This window comes from Colobus angolensis, unplaced genomic scaffold (genome assembly GCF_000951035.1).
Source record: "Colobus angolensis palliatus isolate OR3802 unplaced genomic scaffold, Cang.pa_1.0 Scaffold131, whole genome shotgun sequence".
NCBI lineage: Eukaryota > Metazoa > Chordata > Mammalia > Primates > Cercopithecidae > Colobus > Colobus angolensis.
In genome coordinates this window covers 9,031,136-9,052,540 of record NW_012114364.1, presented here as the reverse complement: position 1 = coordinate 9,052,540, position 21,405 = coordinate 9,031,136, and the positions used below count along the sequence as shown (strand labels likewise).

The following is a 21,405-nucleotide window of genomic DNA, read 5'->3' as shown; positions in this document are numbered from 1 at the left end:
AAAAAAAAAAAAAAAAAGTATTATTTTCATAGTCATGATTTTAAAAATGAATCTGGAAGATTGAGTCAAAACTCATGACCAATTCATATGCTTAGAATCTGGTTTTAAGTTTAAAGATAGTTTTTGTCTTTCTAAACAAAATGACATGAATGCATTTTTTAAAAAAATTCTAACTTGGACTCCTGGTGTGGCAGTTTTTGTTGGAAACCATTGCTGACAATAGACTGCTCTGTAAAGATATTTTTGATCAAACTCATTCTGGAACATGTTTGCCCGCCCACTGCTTTTGGTATCCTATAGTCTTGAAGAAACAGCTCTGAGAATCTGGGAAATTACAAAATATGTGAATATACATATTTTTTAAATTTCTTGTATGATTTATATATGATATAATGAATTCAAAACAGACATGTGACCTGTAAAACCAAGTTAGAATTCTAAAACATGGGCCATTACCAAATAATGGAATCATAACTGAGAAAGCTATGTAATTATTTAGAAAAAATATCAGATGAGTATAATGCAGTTGCTCTTATTTTATGTAGTACTACTATATAGTAAAAACTGCATTATCATTGACACCCAAGATATTCACATTTCATACAATTAAATCTCTACAGGAAACAATTCAATGCAATATTAACAAGTACAAATTTATCTAAAGTTACTAGCATGTAAAAGAAATGTGATGTAGAGCTTATATAGCATGAATTTTAAGTGGGACATATCTCAATCTTAATATACAAGCTATTTAAACAAACAAAAACAGGAACCGCATACGTTACTGGGAAGCTCAGAGAAAATCATGACAAATGGCAGGAGCTGGGGAAGGTAAAAAAGAAAATGTTGCGTGGGATAGCAATACTATGATGCAGCCCTTTGAAGATGAAATAAAACTGAATGCTTTTAGCAACATTATTATAATATATTTGGACTAGAACATAGCAGCTATACACATGCTAATCACATCAGGCTTTCTTATCTTTTAAAATAACGATTACAAAAGTTGAATTATCAATGAGTAGGACACATATGTTTTCCTATATTTGTTTCTACATAGAGATTCCAGGCTCCTACATATAACGTCTGGTGTAGTCTTACAATACCCATACTTGAGTTGTACTTTCTATGGCAACTAATTTTCAAATAATAGCAAAAAATACATTAATAAATCTTCTAGATCACACTGGTAAAAGAGGTACTCTGTCACTCAAGAAAGGACTGATTAACCAGGTTCAAAATATAAGATAAAAACCTTAATAAGTAATTTCAACCTTTAGGTGGGGTTTCAGTGATTGGTAAGGTGCTTATATATCTGTGTTGTCTTAGAAAATAATTCTTTATATAAATATATGTATAAGCTGCTTTAAACTTGTTAAATATATACATATGTAGAAAGAGACAAAGAAAGAGATCTACACATCTATATCTAAATATATATATACACACACACACTCACATACATATGATTTGCATATTTTGTTAACCCTTAAATTGTCTCAAGCTATGTTCTAATTCTGGCTCATTCTACTATATGTGTTTCATTTTAGGCAAAACATAATGATTGGTACCAGTGATTGCTGAGTTATGTATCTCAAATCAACAAGAGGGCTGTTAATGCCATTACTCTGTCAAACTACCTCTTCTAACTTCATCTGGGTGATTTTTCCTCTGACATTCAATCACGCATTGTGCTACTCAGCAAAAACCACAGTCACATGTCTGACAAAAGAGCTTTCAGAAATGAAAGTGAGCTTTGCTTGCGTACTTAAAAAAAAAAAAAAGGAAGACAAGATAATGAAAGAGAGATTATTTATATTTTGTTTGTTAAAGAATTGCTTGATTTATACAGTGTTGCTTGATTTTTTTATTAAAATAATTCATTCATATTCCAAATGCACAGAAATATATTCATGAACTAGATGAAAAAGCTAAAATCAGAAAGGTAAAGGCAAGGAAAGTAACCTATAAATATAAATTAAGAAAATATTGCCTCCCTAACATAATTAACATAAATGTACCTATAAATTGAAAAACATTCTGTAGAGTACATACAAAAATAAGCAAATTTTATTTTGATCAAAACTTCTTATCTGGACATGATCAAGCATGTTATATGCATTACTTTTGATGAAATAATTTCTAACACATAGACATGCTTTTCTGGACAGAACAGACTGGTAAAGTAAATATGAAAGCAATATTTTAACTGGGCTTGTGAAGATACCCTAAATATTTTGAAGACTGTCATTTATTCCCATAGGTAGAGATACCCTCACACATTTTTACTGATCTATCTTATTTACAAAATGTCTATTTCTTCCTCCTCCCCAGCCCCACCGCTGATCTTTCCTTTTTAAAATTTCAAACACATCTTTATTTGACTTCAGAAACATTGTTGGTTTTCACATTGTGAGTTTGTTTGGATGCAAATCATAAAAGATAGCATCCTCAGTATATTGTGATTTTACTTCTCTGAAGCCTGCCCTCTGGGTGTTGAAACATTTGATGATGATGCTCAAGACCATGTTCATTATAGCTAATGGTTATCATTTAATTACCATGTGTCAGGCATTATTTTAAATACATTATGAACACTTTTAATTGTTTCAATACACTAGACAGTGTGTTATTTTGCTATCCCCATTTTGAGGATGGTAATACTATAGAACAGAGCTGAAGAAGATCACCCAAGATTTCATAGTTCCAATGGTGGAGGTCGAATCTCAACCTAGGAAGCCTTAGAAATGCTGTAATAATGACTAGTTTTATGATTTGAAATTATTTATTAACTCATTATCCCTACTTTGTGGAGGTTCATAGTCTACTCTCTGAAAGAAAAACCCACAATTATTTCTCACAACTGTTTTGTCATCCTCAGGTCTAACAACGGTACACGGTAAATCCTTAACACAAATTTATTAAGTGCTTGAAAAATATGGACTGATCCATCTTGCAGGTATAATCAAAATTTTATGGATGATTTATGTTAATATATCAAAATTTTTGTTTCATTATATGAACTCCCAAATCACCATACTCAATAATTTTAGCAGTAATCATGAAAATTACATTCCTAGACCTTGCTAACTTTTAGCCTTTACCTGGGAAGTTCTTTATTCTTATTATCAAACACTGATTCTCCACCACAGATACATATTCTTTGAGACTCTGATTCATTTAGTATGGCTCAGGGGATCTGTATTAAAATAATAGTAATAAAATACACACATGGAATTCTGAAAATCAACTGAAATTAGGAAAGACTACTGGAGTCCAACTTCTTTCCAAATGAAAAACGCTTTGTACACCAATTTTGTTTACCTCTTGCGATAAGAAGCTCACCTGTTTTAAAAAAAAACATTCCATTTCTTTGGAGAGTTCTGTAGAAGTAAGCTGTTATATTCCTCTACCTCTACCTATGGCTTCCATTTATGTGCCCTATAATGATGCAGAATAATATCATCTTTCTTACACATAAAAGTCTTAAAATGTCATCAGGCATGATGATACAACCCCCAAGTCTTTTTACTCCAGGTAAACATCTCCAGTGCTTTTAACCACTCCTCATATGCCTTAGTTTCTAGACACTGTATCATTCAGATCATGTGATTCTGGATATGTTTCAGGTTATCAATACCCTTTACCCTTATCAATACATAGCATCTACACCAGAATATCATATACTACATATAATCTCATTGCTGTAGGAGAAAAACCTGGCAGAACACATCTTTGATCTAGGCCGTCTAGATTTGATAAAACAATAACGTTATTTGAGCTAATGGCTGACTATACTGATGTCAAGCTGGACTCACACTGTTCTTCCATCCCTCCAATATATTCTCACATAGGCAGTAATTTTTTAACTATGCCCTGGAATCTATAAATCCATGTGCACATTATCTAAAAGTGCATATTACTTTTTTGTCAACTGGGAAGTCCATCAAAATTGCACTCTGATTCATTAAAGGAAAAATCATATTTGTGGTTCGATTTTGCAATTAAAAAATAATAACTTTCTTCCTAAATAGGATAACTATTCTTATTTTGAACTATTTCATAGATACTACAATGACAATACCTGGCAACATATAATTTTGCAGTGTTTTTGTAGGCCTCTGTTCAATATTCAAGGGCTTTACAACCAGAAACAAATAATTCCCATATCCTTCTTGCATGTCTGTTTTTTAAAAAAGAAGAAGAAGAAAAAAAAAGATTGACTGCCTTTACATTTTTTTTTCTTTGCTTTGTTTAAAAGGAGTGGAGAATCTAAAAACATTTCATGTTTTAATGTGCTCCGAAACTTTTTAAAAAAGACTTTTAGGGGTGTGTTCAAAGCACTATCCAGGGAACTCTGTCCAGGGAACTTGGCCAACTGCCCCCCATTAGCATGAATGGAAGTTCAGCGGATTTACTGCACTTCACTTTGAACATTTGCCCCTTCATTTTTTTCTAACCAAATAAACGTTAACACTTAATTATCCCATGATTTTGGAATTTTTTGAGAAAAGTTTTATTTTTGTCATATTTATTCCAAACTGAAACTTAATGCATTTAATATTCATTTTTTCCAAGGAATTAAAAGCAGTAGAGAGGAAGGAGAAGGGAAAATCTATAAATATACATTAATATAAACATAAATACCAAGAGCATTTTACTGTGGATATATATTTCTAATAAATTCAAGCGCTACAGTAAGTTATGGATAGAAAACTATTTATTTCATTTACCTTAGAACCTTGATATGAATATATTCTTTGTAATCACAACTACAAAGTAGATTTTGTTGTTCTAACCCTAGTTAATATTTCTAATATATTTATTGATTTTATATAGTGAGTACTTTTTAATATATTTTTCTAAAAAGGCCTTTTAAAAGAATAGTGAGTTTGTTAGTTTTTGACTTAATTGTAAAATAGTACGGTGTAACAAAAAAATTAGTTTCATGATAGCATCTTATAGTCAATATCCTAATGTTAGTGCTATTTAGGGGAAACAACACTATCAAATTTCATAGAAATGCTAAACATGAAAATATGTGAGTAACAACCTTCGCTTAATTTTAAAGCGTATCCAAAACTACTAATTAAGTAACAAATTTTTTCTACCAAACTAAGTTTAACTCTACTTCTCATCTATATATAGACTACTCCTATCTCCTGCCACCAACATCGATCATATTTACTTGCATAAACACACATACATACACATACGTATGCACACACACTCCACGTGCACACTCACATAAGTTTCGCATCACATGCTCACAGTTTCCTGTGGGAATTAAAGGGTACTTTAAAAGACAGAGATCAGAGATTCACAGGGTTACTTGTGATGATGTTATAGCAATACCTCTTTACATTAAAATCTAAAAATTGATTTGCGTTTCCTCTTTGACATACTGTTTACATTTACTAACTTTTCTGTATATCATTTAATGCTATATAAATGTATTATGACAGTATCACTATGTAATTGAATTTACTAGATTTGTACATGTTCTCTTAAAAAATGAAAACACTGATTTCTGCAAAAACAGCTCTATTTTTAAAGAGACTATTATGAAATTCACTAGTATTCCCGTTCCTGTAATATTTACATGACAAAATATTAATAAGAATCATATGCTTAGCAACATGCAGATATTTTTAGCTGTTGACTAACTTTAGGATCCCACTAACTTTTCTATTTACTACATCAGTAAGTTGCTGGCAGGGAGAAAGAGTATAAGTGAATCTTCAAATATTGAATTTGCCACCAGTGACTAACACACACTGAGACTTTGTCTACCTGAAAGAAAAGATCCCAACTTGAATTATTTAAGCAATGAAAAGATTAATCTGAGTATTTTTTAGGTACTCCCTAAGGTAAAAGTGAGGGTACATTTTCATCAGTATCTACCCATTAGATCTAATTTTCACCAAAAAATGTTTTAAGTTGATATATAAAATATTTAGATTTTGATGAATCAATTGACATTTCAAACATTCTTAAAGTACTTTTTCAATGTATATTATTAAACTAAAGTGATTAGAAATAATTTATTCATCAGAAATAGATCATATACTAAATACTGTCACTTTTACTTTTTAGTAAAATTCCATCTTAGATATGTGTACAGAGATTTGAAACAAAAAAGTTGTCTTTTCCATTTAAAAAAAAATCACCATTAAATATCACATCCATATGAGACTGATAATTTAAGAAGAAAATGGCTTAGCAGAAAAATAAATGTGTATGTCTACTTTTAGTGCAAAATTGAAAGCACAAAGCTTAATAAGAAATGTTAATGTCTGTAAATTTTCAGAATAACATCACATAAATGTGTTTACATTTTTTCATTACTCAAATAATAATTGAAAAATGCTCCAAGTCCAAGATATAAGAACATTAAGAAATTTTTTCTTTGGTGTTGGCTGTATTCTTAAATTCTACATTAAGTGACTTTGAAAAAGAAGATTTATAGAAAATCTCACGATTGCTTTAAAATGAAAGTTTTCAAATCAACTCATTTAAGGAAGAAATAAATTGGTAACACCTAGCCTTTGCTATTTTATTACTATCAAGCAATAATGATCATATGGAGGATTTTCCAAACATGTGTTACATTATTTTTCATGTATTTTAATACACGTATGATCGCTATTGCTGATTCATCAGTGTCTGATTCATTTTAGTGATGAAATTTTCCTATTGAAACAAAATTCACAATATAAGAAATAAAGATAAAAATGTAAGCTTGTAAATTAAACTTTTATGCATAAATAACTTAAAATATGAATTAAATATGCAAATATTTTAATTTGCACAGAAAATTTTTAATTTTAGAGATCTTGCTTGGAGTCATATATGGACTTTGAATTTCTTCTTAAAATATTGAGTGAAGCTATTGATTTTACTCATCATCTCTTTGTATTAACTACAAAGTTGACATTTTATTTTTGTATTTTTTAAAATCAACTGTGAGTTTGTACCAAAGTTTACCTATTTAATGTCCATGATGTAGAATAAAAAAGAAAATCCATAGACACATGAGGCTTCATAAACATGGCATGCATATAATTCTGGATTAAAGTATATCATAAGGTTCACACTAACAATATTGTAAACAGCAGATTTTAAACCACAGGTCTGTGCTCATAGACTTCCTGGGCTTTGATGGCTTAATTTTCTGCCTGTCATTTCTCCATCTTTTGTGAGGTTTTCATATGTATAAGCTAACACTGGCACTCTGCAACATCTATTTTTATTTTCTTCTTATTTATTTGGTTGTCTACTCAACCTACTTATTTACTTTCCTTGTAAAATAAAAAATACTTATTTAAAAAAATTTGTTAACTTATTGTGTACAGTCACATTAGAATATTACCTTTTCAAAAGAACAGACCTAATTATTTTCATAATTGACATGAATGCACTTTGTTTCTTTTGGATGATATTCTTTGCCTCTTTAAAGTTTTTGTATATGCAACAAAAAAATTAAAGTTTTAATAAAAATGAAACATTTCATTTTTATTAAAACTTCTTTTCATTAAATGAATTCCATTTCATTAAAATTAAAATATTTCAACAAAATAAAGAATTCACTGTAACTAACTGTACCTTCACCTAAGGATACTGACAAACTTTGTCTCATGCTGCACATAACATATATATATATATACATACACACACATACATACATAAAGATTTTATTCATATTTATTTAAACTGTATATAAATTTAAATCAGTATATTTACTCACCGCAAAAACTATATTTTGGTAAGGTAGATTACATTATATTTCTTCTATCACTTTAAATATTTGTGTTTATTAACAGTGACAAATTTGTGCAATATCAACATGATTTTTTGAAAATGATGGTAACATTTTTGGTCATAAGTCATACAAGAATTTTCACTGTATCATTGTATGACTTTCATTGGTTGTTTCATGGATGTAAAAGCATTCATTATACAATGTGTTAATTGCCACTATATTAGTAATATTTTTTAAAGATTTTGGTTTGTTTACTTCAAATATTTGGAAAAAAGTAGAAATTATAGGGATAAAATTATGATACTTTCTCCAAAGGTAAAAAATGTTACAAATGCCTTTTAATTATAAACCACAGTGGTTGAAGGAGACAAGTCCTACGTTCCTTATTTAGCTTAAGTTAAGACAGCCATTAAGATTAATATAGAAACTGCTGTTAAAACCAAGGTAGATAAACAATATGTCTACACTCTATTATATTGGATCTGCTATTATATGAAAACCTTGGAATTTCATTTTTTAATTGTATCATTACAATATTTGAAATAGAATGTGTTAAACTAAAATCTTTAACAGCTTTAATCTGTGTATTAAATTATAAAAGTTACTACCAATTACCTATAACTTGAATCTACTACTTGGCATGTTCAAATTCTAAGTGGTATATATTTCTGAAGTCCTCAGTAATACAACAGAAGACAAGACACTGTGTGAATTCCTTGGTACATTTGGTAAGCATAGATTTAGTCATAGTTTTCACTATACAATACTCAGTGAAACCTCATTCAAAATTTTGGTGGGAAAAGCACTTCGGTTCTTTTTCTGAAATTTGTGATGAAAATATTTACTTTAGAAGAAAATAATTCTGGTGAATTGAAAATAAACTTTTCTAAAGTTACCATATTTGGTTTAAAAAGGAAAGTATATTTAACCAAATTCAATATTTCCCTAGATCCCTAAATAGTAAATTTACTCACAGATTGGATTAACTTAAATGCTACAACATAAGATAACAAGCAATTTAGCTACCTGGAGAGGCAGGGACTTTAGAACAAAATTAATAATAACTAATGGAAATGATAGAAATCCTACTATTTATGAAGTTCTGTTTTGTACTAGGCAATGCCCTAAGTAACTTGCATAAACAAGTTTGTTTAATATTCACAAACATTATATGAGCTTTTACCCCCATTTTATAAATGAAGAGAAATGTTCCTCATGGTTAATTCATTTGTCAAATGTCTAAAAGCTATTAAACTGAAAAGCCAAAACTTGAACTCACATCTCTCTGACTGGGAAGTTCATAGCCATTAATGGCCCTCTTCAAATCCCAGGATACACCTCTGTAGTCTACAGACAGAGGGCTTTCCTATTCGGAAATCCATTTAGTCTTCACAATAACAGAAAAACCATCATCATCTTAATCATCTACACCATCAACACCACCAGCACTAGCACCAACAATACTTCCATTTTACAAATAAAGAATCTGAAGATCAAGTCAAAGTTGTAACTCAAAGTTGTCTATCTAGATAATAACGTCAATGCTCATGTAATCCAAACCTAAGAACATGAAATTGTAAAGTTTCTTGTAAGAAATGAAGGGTCATTATAATTCTCAAGAAAACACTTATACATTAAGAAAAAATATTTTATTCACTAAAATAATTATTTTTAAAATGCTTTGGTTTTGCTATATTAGAAACAAGTTAAAATGTAATATCAATAGATCTTTGCTTGCTTTTAAATTTAAGGGCAAAATTATTTAGATTTATGGTTTCTTGGGCCTAGTTTGCACCAAGAAGTGTTTGCAAATTTAGTACAAATATTACCCAGCTTTTAGTCTTTCTACAAAGCAGGGAATTCTGTCTAGATCATTTATATATCCCTGATCCCTGCAATAGTGCATGGCATATATTTGCTTTGAAATGCAAATAACTTTGGAATAAAAGTCAGCTGAAAAGTGTCTGCAAATCTTTCCAGCCTATTCTTTTTAACAGAAGAAGAAATTGAGGAAAAGTTAATTGCTTATACCACAAAACTGGTTAATAACAGAAATTCAGAAACTATCTGTTTTATTGAAAACTGATTATTTTTGTTTTATGATACACTACTTAATATATTAATATACTGAAGTGAATCTGTACTATTACTCACATCTATCCAATGTCTATATAATTTGCTCAATCCATAGCAGAGCATCCTTGGTGATACAAAGGTGACTAGTAACTGGGCCATCTTTTAAATATTTTACATTGTAAATGGGAAGTCAGATCTTTAATACAACCCACCAAAATGTCAGTGAGAAAGTGATGTGCAGATAGATGGCACATTCCAGAGGCTTCATGGAGTAAATATGGCTTAGGTGAGGGAGGGAAATTCAAGATAGAAGAAACAGATTCATCCCAAGCAATGACAATGCTTTAAAAAATGTCACCTCTTGAGGAAAAATGAATACATTAATTTAGCTAAATCATAGCATTGTCAAATGGCAACTGATCTCTTCAGCCCAAATAAAGAACTTAAACAAAAAGATACTATTGTCAGTACATCACAATGTACTACCTTAAAATATGTTAATATGAACATCACATCTCTCACTTTCTTATTTGTTTGCTATCCAAGATAAGCAAGTTTAAGAAAAAAATCTTATAACAGTCAGTGAAGTGTTTAGGCTTTCTAAATGTTTATAAATTTAAAAACAGAAGCGTTTTTACTTTGCAAAAATGATGTGATATTTAAGGATCCAAGTTGAATTATTTCACTGTTCAATAATGAATTAAAGAGATGCTGTCACATAAAGGTCTCTGGGCTTCTGAGCTCAGAAAACCTGAGCTTAAATTAAACAAGTTAATAGATACAAGAAAGAAGCACAGTGTCTGGCTTTAAATATGCCCCCAATTATTAGTATTATTTTTACCATTACAGCTGTTGTTACTATAGTAAAAAGAAGGCCAGTTGAAGCAAAGTATTTATTAGAACATATTAGAAAGTATTAATTACTACATAGAAATAAACATTTATGATTGTACATCCTGAGCAGTCTTGAGGAGATCATTTTCTAAACTATCCCTGTTTTTCATGTATTTCTATGTATGACTTTTTCTTCCCTGCCAAATTGCTAATTCTTTATTTCTGTCCTTCCTCTAACATTTTCTAGTTTCCAACTTTTCTGAAATTAATACTTTTTTCTGTAATTAACAGTCACCAAATCCAGTGTCTTATTGGACTGAGTTATTGGATTCTACTTCTGTTTCTATTTCTCCCATTACAAGCTCCTATTTTCCTATTTTCAAGACCCATGATAAAAAAAAAAAAAAGAAAAAATAAACACACACACACAAAACAAAACAAACAAACAAACAAAAGTTTCCTTTAGGCTAACTCTTGAGAGACATGATCTTGGCACAATTATTTTTTCAAACAAACTAAAAAAGTATTCTGTATATATTTAAGTTAAAATAAAAATTTCCCCTGGCTTTATCCAGTAGCTACAGTGGGGAGCTGCAGCCACACAATTTCAGAAATTTTGGTAAACAAACATTAAATGATTTACCAATACAGGAAAGTACTATGGATTTCATGGTATTAATTTTTATGATTATTCACGATTGGCACTGTTACAATAATGCCAACGTATGTTCTCCATTCTTAAATTATCAGGTGGTTTAGCCAATGTATACAAATTATGAGGAGTAATTAGTGCAACATTCCCATGATCTGTGGGGGGAAGTTTTTAAAGTGAATTTTTCATTGGAGTGAAAAAGATGATCAAATATATAATTTGGTGTACCATGTCCCTTCCTCCATTGGTGTCTAGGTTACCTCATTCTTCTAATTAATAATACATAAAGCTTTGAGGTACATTAACACAATGGCAAGATAACCTTAGGGAAAAGAGATGGTTAGTCACAGTACATTGAGTCATATTGAGCCTTTATTCAGGTCTTAAAACTGTATAAAGTTTTAAATTCAGAATAGTTGCTAGGCACTATTCTGAATGTTTTACCCTGTATATAGGGCTTAATTAGTGGTAGGCCCTATTCTGATTGCTTTGTCCTATACCAAAGAAGCAAGAAGAATCAAATATAAAACAACCAACATATAGGGACAGAAAAGTGGAAAACAGACAGAAATGGGGTTTGAAAGGAAATGAAGACTGAAAGAATAAGATGCACAAAAAAGTAGTCATAGTCAAGTGTTGTGGAATATACTTAGTAAGACTGTTTAAAATCCATGTGAGGAGCTTGCAATTTGTTACTTTATTATGTCTGAAGTCGCCACAGTCAAGTAGTTCAAAATGATATAAACCATTATCCATTTCACCTATATTTTTATTGTTATTTCACTGGTTGTGGCTCCCCCACACTAAAGCACAGACTTAGAATAATGCAGCTCAAGCCTTATGCTCCTTTGGTATCATTTAAATATATTCACAGGGAGAGACAATCTATTGTCAGGTTAAAATCTGGCAAGTGGGAACCAAATTGTCTCTGGTCAAATCTGAACTTCACCTCACCTCTTTCTCATTTGAGCAATGGAGATAATTAGTAACACCTAGCACATAAGGTTGGTGTGAGGATTAAATGAGATAATATATGTAATCTGCTTAGAACAGTGTCCAGATATACAGTAAGGGCTACAGTAGTGTTAATAACCATGAAGACACTGCAGTCCCTGTCCTCATGGAGTTTGCAGCCTAGAGGGGAAACATTTTTACAGAATTTTGTTTAGAAACAAAAGGCACTCAAACTAACTCAAACTGACTTAACTAAGGCACTCAAAAATATTTGGCAAACAAAATTTCACTAGCCCTGTGATGATAAATAACCACCAGAAGTATCCTCATGCTTTAAAATAGGAGAAAACATAAGGTAACCTCTTTAAGATAAATTTTAAAAGAGAAGCAAGGTTCCTCCTATGACAAGGAGATAGGGGACATTTACTGAAAAGGTATCCATAACAGTAGTCTTCTAGCAAACTATCGGGTAAAGGCTTAGATGTAGCAACCTTTATAGTCTCTCCTGCAGGAAACCACTTGTGTGATCACGAACCAATTCCTTAACTCAATTGAGCCCGTTTTCATAACTTTTTTAAATGAAGGAGTTGAACAAGGTGACCTCCAAGGCTTCTTTCATTTAACATATAATATTATATTAATAAATTTGGGGGATTTATCTGGAGGAATGAGGTTTATAAAATTGGTTTTTAAGAATCATAAAAGGCATAGGAACACAAGGAAAGAACAACGTTAAAGAACTGAATTTGTACTCATAGTGTTGAAGAAAATGAATACTCAGGTTTGGGGTTCAGATCATCTAGTTACTAAATTTTCAAGGTATTTCTCCAGCATATCTGTTTCATAGGTGTTTTCATAGGGGTCTCTTACAATGCATATCATTAAATAATAAATAACAAAATAATGCATAGCTTGTTCCTTATAACACAGGTGTTTTTTATCATGTATCAAATACAGTTCTGAATATCATTATTAAGTGTTAGGAAAAAGTGACAAAAAATATATTGGAAAGACAAAACATTTACATTCATTACAAAATATGAAAAAGAAATATATGGAGTCTCTATATTGAAAAAGAAAAATGGGAAGAAAAAGAATTTCTAACACTTTTTGTAATCAAGTAAAAGAGCACCCATTATAAAGGGAAGCTGTTACTTATCTGTGATTAATTTTTAAAATTATGTCTGGTACTAATTCTATCTCTGTTTAAGTCATACAGGACCAAATGTGGACCTTAAGAGAATAAGCAATTTGAATTCTGAAAAAAAAAAAAAAACCAATAGAAAAAGAGATATATTTTTAAGTGGAGTTAAGGGCTTAATAGGCCACATTTGACATCAGGTTTTAGTATAGTTCATAAAACAATATCCACAGAGATTGCATGCCAGGCAACACTCTATTTACAGTATTTTTAAAAGTTAACAAAAGGAGAGAGTCTGAGTAATTAGAATGTAGAATAATTAAAAGACCTGTATCATTAAATGATGCTATTTCATTTGTTGCAATATACAACAAAATTCAAAAGAAAAAAATACCCTGAAATATTTTTAAATGAATGACTCTAAGAAAAACAAGAAAATAATTTAGAAAAATTAAAACTTAGCAGACATGAAGAATGTTTTCTGAAGCTTAAATTTTCATTCTTGACTATTATATCACATATAATAAAGCCTATGAAAACCATTTTAAGAATACACAAACCAAATCTACTTTTCTTGAACAGTATTCTGTGTAGTTTAGCATACCTGTGGGTAGCTGTCAGTCCTTGGCAAAACTGATATATCATAGGTGGCAGCAAAATGGCTTTTCGCTTGTTGTATTTGGCCATAACGTTCCCTTTTTCTCCATTTGGCCCTTCGATTTTGAAACCAAACCTAATTATTTAATAAAAAGTAGAATTTTAGCTAAGGAATATTTGATAAAGCAAATGTGATGTTAAAAGACATCAAACCAGAAAGGTAAACCAGGTTAAAAAAATTACTTGAAATGTATATGTGTTAGAAAAGGATCCACAGATTTTACTTTTTCTTGTATCTTGATGTGGTAAGTGATTTGCCCATGAGGCAAAATAATTTAACAGAAAAAGGTAGGAGACTTTCGGGAAATACATCTGATATGTCTGAGCCTCTGTTTTCTCATTTAGGGAAAACAAAAAGGAATCAGATTATATGATCCTGAATGCCCTATATATCTCCACATTGTCATGGATAAGTCTCCTTTAAGAGAATGCTGCAAGTCTGGAAGATATATCCGCCATAACATAAACCCAGCCAATCTATAAGCAAATTAATATCTGAGTCTATTAAAAATTATCTTTAAAATATGTCACAAAAGTGAAAGCTCTTCTTGGTTGTGTTCATACCTACATAATCTTTTAAAAATTTAAACATAAAGATTGCATCTAAATATATGGCAGCAGCAGGAACATCATGATTATCTAGAAATAGGAAAAAATGAGATTACATATTTTAATAAGCATGATGAAAAGGAATCATCTAAAGTTGAACTATGGTTTTAAAATAAGCATGGTAAAAAGGAATCATCTAAAGTTGAACTACGGTTTTAAAATAAGCATGGTAAAAAGGAATCATCTAAAGTTGAACTATGGTTTTAAAATACATGAATGTGGCTATTATATACATTATGCAACATATTTTCCCTTATGAAAATGCTTAGATATCTTCACATAATTTCTTTAATTTAAAGCACAGGTAATGGAAATAATATAAGAAATAGCGCAGAGAGAACCAAGTGTCAAGGAAGTCTATCAGTTAGTGTGGCAACTAAGGTCACTAAGCTATCTTCCACAATTTCTCTGATTACCTATTAGAAGTATTTATCATAAAAACCATCTTCCTCAGCAGGTTGGATATTCTTTAATTCATACTTGTAATGCTCCAAGATCTTCACTTTAATATTAAAGGGAGATGCAGAAGATTATATTCAATATATATACTTTAATGTTTTTAAGTGAACATTATAGGGGTAGCCTTTGGGAATCTCTTTAGTTTTCTTCACACAATTATGTTCAGAATATAATATATTTAGGAAAAAAACTAGAAATCAAATATAAAAAACGCAAGTTGTAAAAGTCTTTTGTTGAAGTTTACTTCAAATTTTCACTATTTTTCATACTCATTTCTAATCTTGTTTATCTTTACCTTCACAATTATGGCAACATATCAACACTCAGTTTAATTTTTAAGTACATATTACAAATTTAAGATGGCACTTTGAAGAATTTTCAGCAATTGAAATGAGCCAGAGAGCTACATGTTCATTATAGTTTTAGTACACTGCTGATAAATGCATATTATCCATTATGCCAAGGCTCAAGACATCAACAACAAAACAAAACAAATCAAATTTTCTTGCTGTCTCCACAGACAGACCCCAGGAACACACTAAGGGAATTTAGTAATATGTTTTTGGGTTTTTTTTTTTCCATTGACAAAAAGAACTTGACAATTTCCTTAAAATGGGTAATAGTTACCACTTTTATGTGCAAAGCAGGAAAGAGAACGACTTGAGTAAATTAAGTTCAGGCTGGCTCTCTGTGCATGTTCTTAGACAAAAATTAATCAAGACTTGGTGAATGTTAAAGGGAAAAGATGCATTATGTACAGTTGGTCACTCTGTGTGCAAACATATTTGTTTATGGTTACAAGTATAACTAAATATAGACAAAGACAAAGATCTCAAACATACAGAGCGGGTGTTAATACTTGACAATTCTAAAATTCTTTGTTAGCATGAACTTTCTACATATTTACTTCCTGAACCAAGATAAAGTAACCATTTACTTCCACAAAATCAAGTAAAAATCTGCTGCTTGTTATCCGTGTACCACCAGACGTTGTCTCTAATGATGTAAGAGCCTTACAATGGCTTACTCTTAGGAAAAATACTGTTACTCGATTTAGAACAAAAAAATTCACTATTTTATTCATTCCCCCATTTAAGTAGTTTATGGGAATTGCAAAAATCAGTACTTGTAGAGGAGTCAGAACACACACAAAGACAAAGGCCATTATCATGAATTATTGTTGCATTTTAAACTCTTACTACTTGGAAACTAGTAAAGTATAGTTTAAGAATATCCAATTTTGTGAAAATAAAATACTCCTAAGAGGTAAAATTCTACCTGGTATGATTTTTCTTTCTCAAATTATCTTAAAAAATTAAACATATTGGATCATGCAATTTAATAACTAGAATATATATTGTAAACATAATTGAGTATATGCAAAAATTTACTTTAAAGCCATTATTTTTATTGCCTACACAAAATTCATATAATTTATCTAGGCTTTAAAAATTAAAATGGAATATTACATATTGACAACTACTAGAACTATAAAATTGTAAATGAGCACGATTTGATCTTGTTTTTAATTATCCCATAGTGAAAACATTCTACTATATGCATAACAATTGGGAATTTGTGGGATTGCTTCTTTTTTTTTCGTTTATTATGCCTCCAACTCTAGTAAATTTCTAGATGTATGGGCTATTATACAAATAATTTACAAATACCTGATATATAATCTAAAAAATAACTTCAGTGGCTAATAAAACTGAAAAAAAAAACAAATAAATATACCAATTACTAAATAGTCCTGATTCTGCTTTTCGTCCTTTAAAAATTGCTTTTGAAAATCAGAGTTATATTATCATATTGTTATATTTGAATGATTGTTAATTTTTATGTCTACTTAATAACTCAAGTGTTCTTTTGTTTTATATATTGCGTGAGTTGTCAAAATTTTTGCAATTAAAAAATAATTTTAGTAGACATATATTCATATATTTTACTCTGTTCCTGATCTTCAGCTATGGAATCAGTTTGTTTCTTTGTAGCAAAATGCACTTATTCAATTATTCTAACACCATTCATTTTCCTATCCCATCCATCAAGGCCTCTGTTTGGCTCCTACCTGGACCCTGGCCTCAGTGAGCTCTGTCCTCAGAGCAAGCTGTTCTCTGACATACACATCCGGGTAATGAGTTTTCTGAAAGACTTTCTCCAGCTCCTCTAGCTGCAAACTGGTGAAGGTGGTTCGGTGTCTCCGCTTCTTACTGCTGGATACATTGCTGTCACATTTATCCCCAAGTTCATCCAGCTCTCCCTTCTCTTGCATCCCTTTCACCGGAGACATTCGGAGACTGTTACAGTTGTCCATAGCTCTATTCAGTTCAGTGTGAATGGGTTGTCCTTCTACTTTAGTGATCCCATAGTTCACTGCACCCAGAGGAGGAAAAACAACAGTTCTTAGGATTGTGAAACTCATCTCAATTAAATCGATAAGTAGAAGTAATTGAGAGTATCAAGAAATTGGCCTATTAATAATTTATTGTGCCAGTATTAATTCAGTTACCACATTCTACACTTAGTTCATTGTAGGACGGGTTTAAATACCATTTTAAAATGTGTGCATGCAACTGATATGATCTGGCAAAATCTGCAGTTCTGTTTTACAGGATTTATATGTTTATGCACATATTTTTTATTTAAATTCATGTACTCGAATTAAAAGATGATTTGGGTGTTTCATGAAAATAACCTTAAGTGTCCACGATTTTTGAAAACTAAAGCAAATTTAATGTCATATATTTATCACAGCAGATAAAATCAAGCTACTAATGTGACTCAGAAAATATATTTTAACCTTAAATAATACCTCTATACTAATATCTGAAAGTGATTATCCCCCTTCATGTAAAACGTACTGACGATAGATTTCAGATGTGACATTATTTCCACTAAATTTTGGATATTTCAACTTTATATCCATGTCTGCATTTACACTTTTTCTTCAAAAATAATCTACTAAATTGACAAAATAAATTTCATGCCAAATTTTCAACGTTCTTTCTATCGGAAATTAGATTTAAGCAGCATTTTTTTTTTTTTTACCTAAACTTATCATGCAGTTCTTTTTAAAATATTTCATATTTCTGCTTAGCTAGTGAAATATGTTTTATGATTGAAAGCTTTACTTTTTTCTCCGCTGAAACACAGAAATTAAAACAGCTATTAAAACATTACAGAGGATGCCATCTGGCATTCTGTTAAGGGATGTTTAATTTCAGTAATTTTCTTCAGATATGATTGCATGCTTGCAATATGATATAAAACAAAAATGTATCATATAATGCCACACACCCACAAATGCAGTGGATGCACAGAGTGAAATGGGAAGCACTTTTTAAAATGTAAATTCAATCTAGCCAGAATAAAATTTCCAATAGATGATTATACTTTCTTCATTTGTTTCTTTTTTAAAATTACCCCCATAATGCATTTTTACAACTATTTTCATCATTATACAAATATATTCAACTTTAATGCGCATATAACTTAAATAGCTAACAATTGAGTACTGTGCATTTCAATGTCACTGACGGAGTAACTCTCAAAAATGTTCTCATCACAAAAAATGTCAAATATTTAAGGTGATGGCCAATTTAATAAGCGTGATTTAATCATTCCACATTGTATTCATAAAACGTAACATTACTTTGTACCCTATAAAAATATACAACTACAATTTGTCAATATATAACAAAGTTTTAAAATTAATGGTTTTCATGCAAAGGAAGATGTGATGTTAAACTAAATATAAAGAAGAGCCATGACTGATTAACAACACGGTTTTGTCTCCTTGGGCAAAATTAAAGGGGGAACTGCAGCAATTAGGGATGGGGGAGGGGAAGCATCAGCGAGGCTAAGGGCATCTCAAGAGAAAGACAGGATCTCTCCTAAATTAAGCGAATGACTGCCTATGTTCATCTTCCTTAACATTTCTCTGTTAAAATTCGCCTTAATAGTGTGATATTTGTTTAAAAGTTGATAACGCATCAACTATGTCTCTTATTTTGGATTCCCGACTATTTAAAATAAAATGTTATGATCGAGTCCATCCAGAGTCAATACAAGACACTGCAGAATCATTAAAGAAAGACCTGTCAATTCAAATAACTTTACACATGCATCTAAGAATTCCACAAATACAGATACCAGGTCTGAAACGGAGCCAGAAAACCAACAACTCAGTGTAAGAATAATAAGTATATGCTCGAATCTTTCTAAACAAATGACTGAAACGACTTAGCTGTTTTTTTTTTTCTCTATCATTTGCAGCTTTATTTTTGATTTACCCTTAGTCACAGGTTACTTACAAGATTAAATAAAATTAAATATGAGATTTTTTAAAAAGAAAAAAACAACCTGTGTTCAAAATATTTAGAAAATGAGCTTCTACAGGTCAGTGTTTTGTCAGATTTTGAATCTCCATAAAATAGGGGGCAAGGGGCTTGTTGTAAATATTTCACACTTAATTCGTTTGTTATTTTAAAGCAACCCTCCCCTTATAGCTTAACTGTGGAATATACACAATGATAAGGAAAAGTTCTCTTGGAATTGTAAACGTGCTTTAGCTGTCGCGATCTGAAATAATAGGTTCGTATTAGGTTACAAGATAGAAAAGATAGATGGTTTGTTTTGATAACATTTTGACTGGGAGATACTTGGGCATTCAAAGTTGAAGATTTCACCCAGAAGCATTCCGAAGACCACTTAGGTGACTTTTAATGTGAAGTCATAAAAATAGAAAACGTAGAATCTGGGAATGAGTCATTAGGCCAGGGATGCTTTGCCCGAAGCTACTTAATGTGCTTCGGTGTTTAACAAACATTTAACGCGTGTTGTATTGCAAACGCAAAACAGCAGAAATTACAAATTCACACACGCTAGAAATCTAGGGATCCTCAAACTTAGAAAAAATAACGCCACGTCTCGGAAAATTAAAAAGATTTATCTTTACCTAAAGGAGCTCAAAGGGTTTTTTGTTTTCTGTTTTTGTTTTCGGTTTTTTTTTTTCTTTTTCTTTTTCTTTTCTTTTCTTTTCCTACTTGTGACGACAGTGACGTACTCTAACGAGCTGTGATCGATTTCAGTTCCTCCCGCCGGGACAGAGAGGCGGGCTCGCATAGAAGCGTTCTGTCTTGACTCAATTACGCTCTATTTAGCGCCCTATCAGTTTACTCCAGGAGCCAGTATTACAGAAGGACTCAAGGATCCGTAGGCGACCAGATTCTACAGCGAAAGGAGAATCGCTGGGAGGCAATCCGGTGCCGGATCTCTCCCTCCCTCCGGCCCCCGCCCCCAAAGGCTGCTGCAGCAGTAACACCGCTTCATAAAGCGAGCACCTTCCACTGCCTTCCTCCACCTTCCAGCACCCTCGCTCCCACTTTTCGGCTTCCTCCCTCCCTGCCAGATCTGACCGATCCTGCATTTTGGATTGCGGAAGGTCTGCGGCGGCTCTGGCTGGGGCGCTGGCGACTCACCGCTGCTGTCCTGACAGGGCGAGGTCCTCTCCAAGCGCACGTGATGCTCGGCGCGGGGCAGGGGTCCGAAGGCCTGTACGCATTTGCTCGCAGACGCTTTGCTGTAAAAGGACTCATTGTCCAGCGTCTCCATAACGTGCTCCAGAGGACCTCCCGCGCCCATGTAAAAGTCACTGTTTTTACTCGGAGGGCTCTTGAGGGCAAACTTCTCGCTCAGAAACTCCATAATCCTGGAAGGCGGTCGCGTAGCTCCTGGGGCACAGAAACTGGAGAGCGCTGGGGGAGGGAGCCAGTGGGCGGGAGGAGGGAGGGCCAGAGAGGAGGGAAAGGAAAGCCAACGCTGCGGCGCCGGGAACTGCCCCACTCCGGTCCCTTTAATACGTCCCGGCTGGAAAAGGAGCACCCGAAGTTGCTTTTATATCTTGAAACTCAGCTGGGCTCCTTGGGCAACCTCCCAGTTCTAATGAATATGAAAATAGGCGGGCGACTAACTCCACCCCGGGTCCCCCTCCGCCCCCACCCCACCCCCATTTTCCCCACTTACCGGGGCTGAGCGCGTCCAGGCCTAGGATAGACAGACAGACAGCTCCATTTCAGACAAATGCCAGGAGAGACGAACCCCCGACACCCAGATTCATTGCCGCCGTGACAGTGGACTGGCATTTCGGAAGATCTTGGTGAGATCGCAAAGCAGTTAAACCTCCACTCTCCACTGCCTGCGCCTTCCTGAGCCACCCGTCCCCACCCCGCCCCCATGCCGGCACTCACTACCAGAAAG

The 21,405-nt window shown here is 32.4% G+C and overlaps 1 protein-coding gene across 1 annotated transcript in view; it reads right to left on the bottom strand.

The window, feature by feature from the left end:
* The window catches only part of ALX1 (ALX homeobox 1), a 22,226-nt gene extending 1,224 nt beyond the window's left edge, over positions 1-21,002 (bottom strand). The window contains exons 1-3 of the mRNA XM_011934140.1: positions 20,628-21,002; positions 17,216-17,520; positions 14,024-14,152 (exon numbers count right to left, since the gene is read on the bottom strand). Coding sequence (XP_011789530.1) covers positions 14,024-14,152; positions 17,216-17,520; positions 20,628-20,853 — 660 coding nt within the window. The 5' untranslated portion in view covers positions 20,854-21,002. The remainder of the gene's footprint in view (positions 1-14,023; positions 14,153-17,215; positions 17,521-20,627) is intronic.
* Between the last annotated feature and the right edge of the window lie 403 nt (positions 21,003-21,405).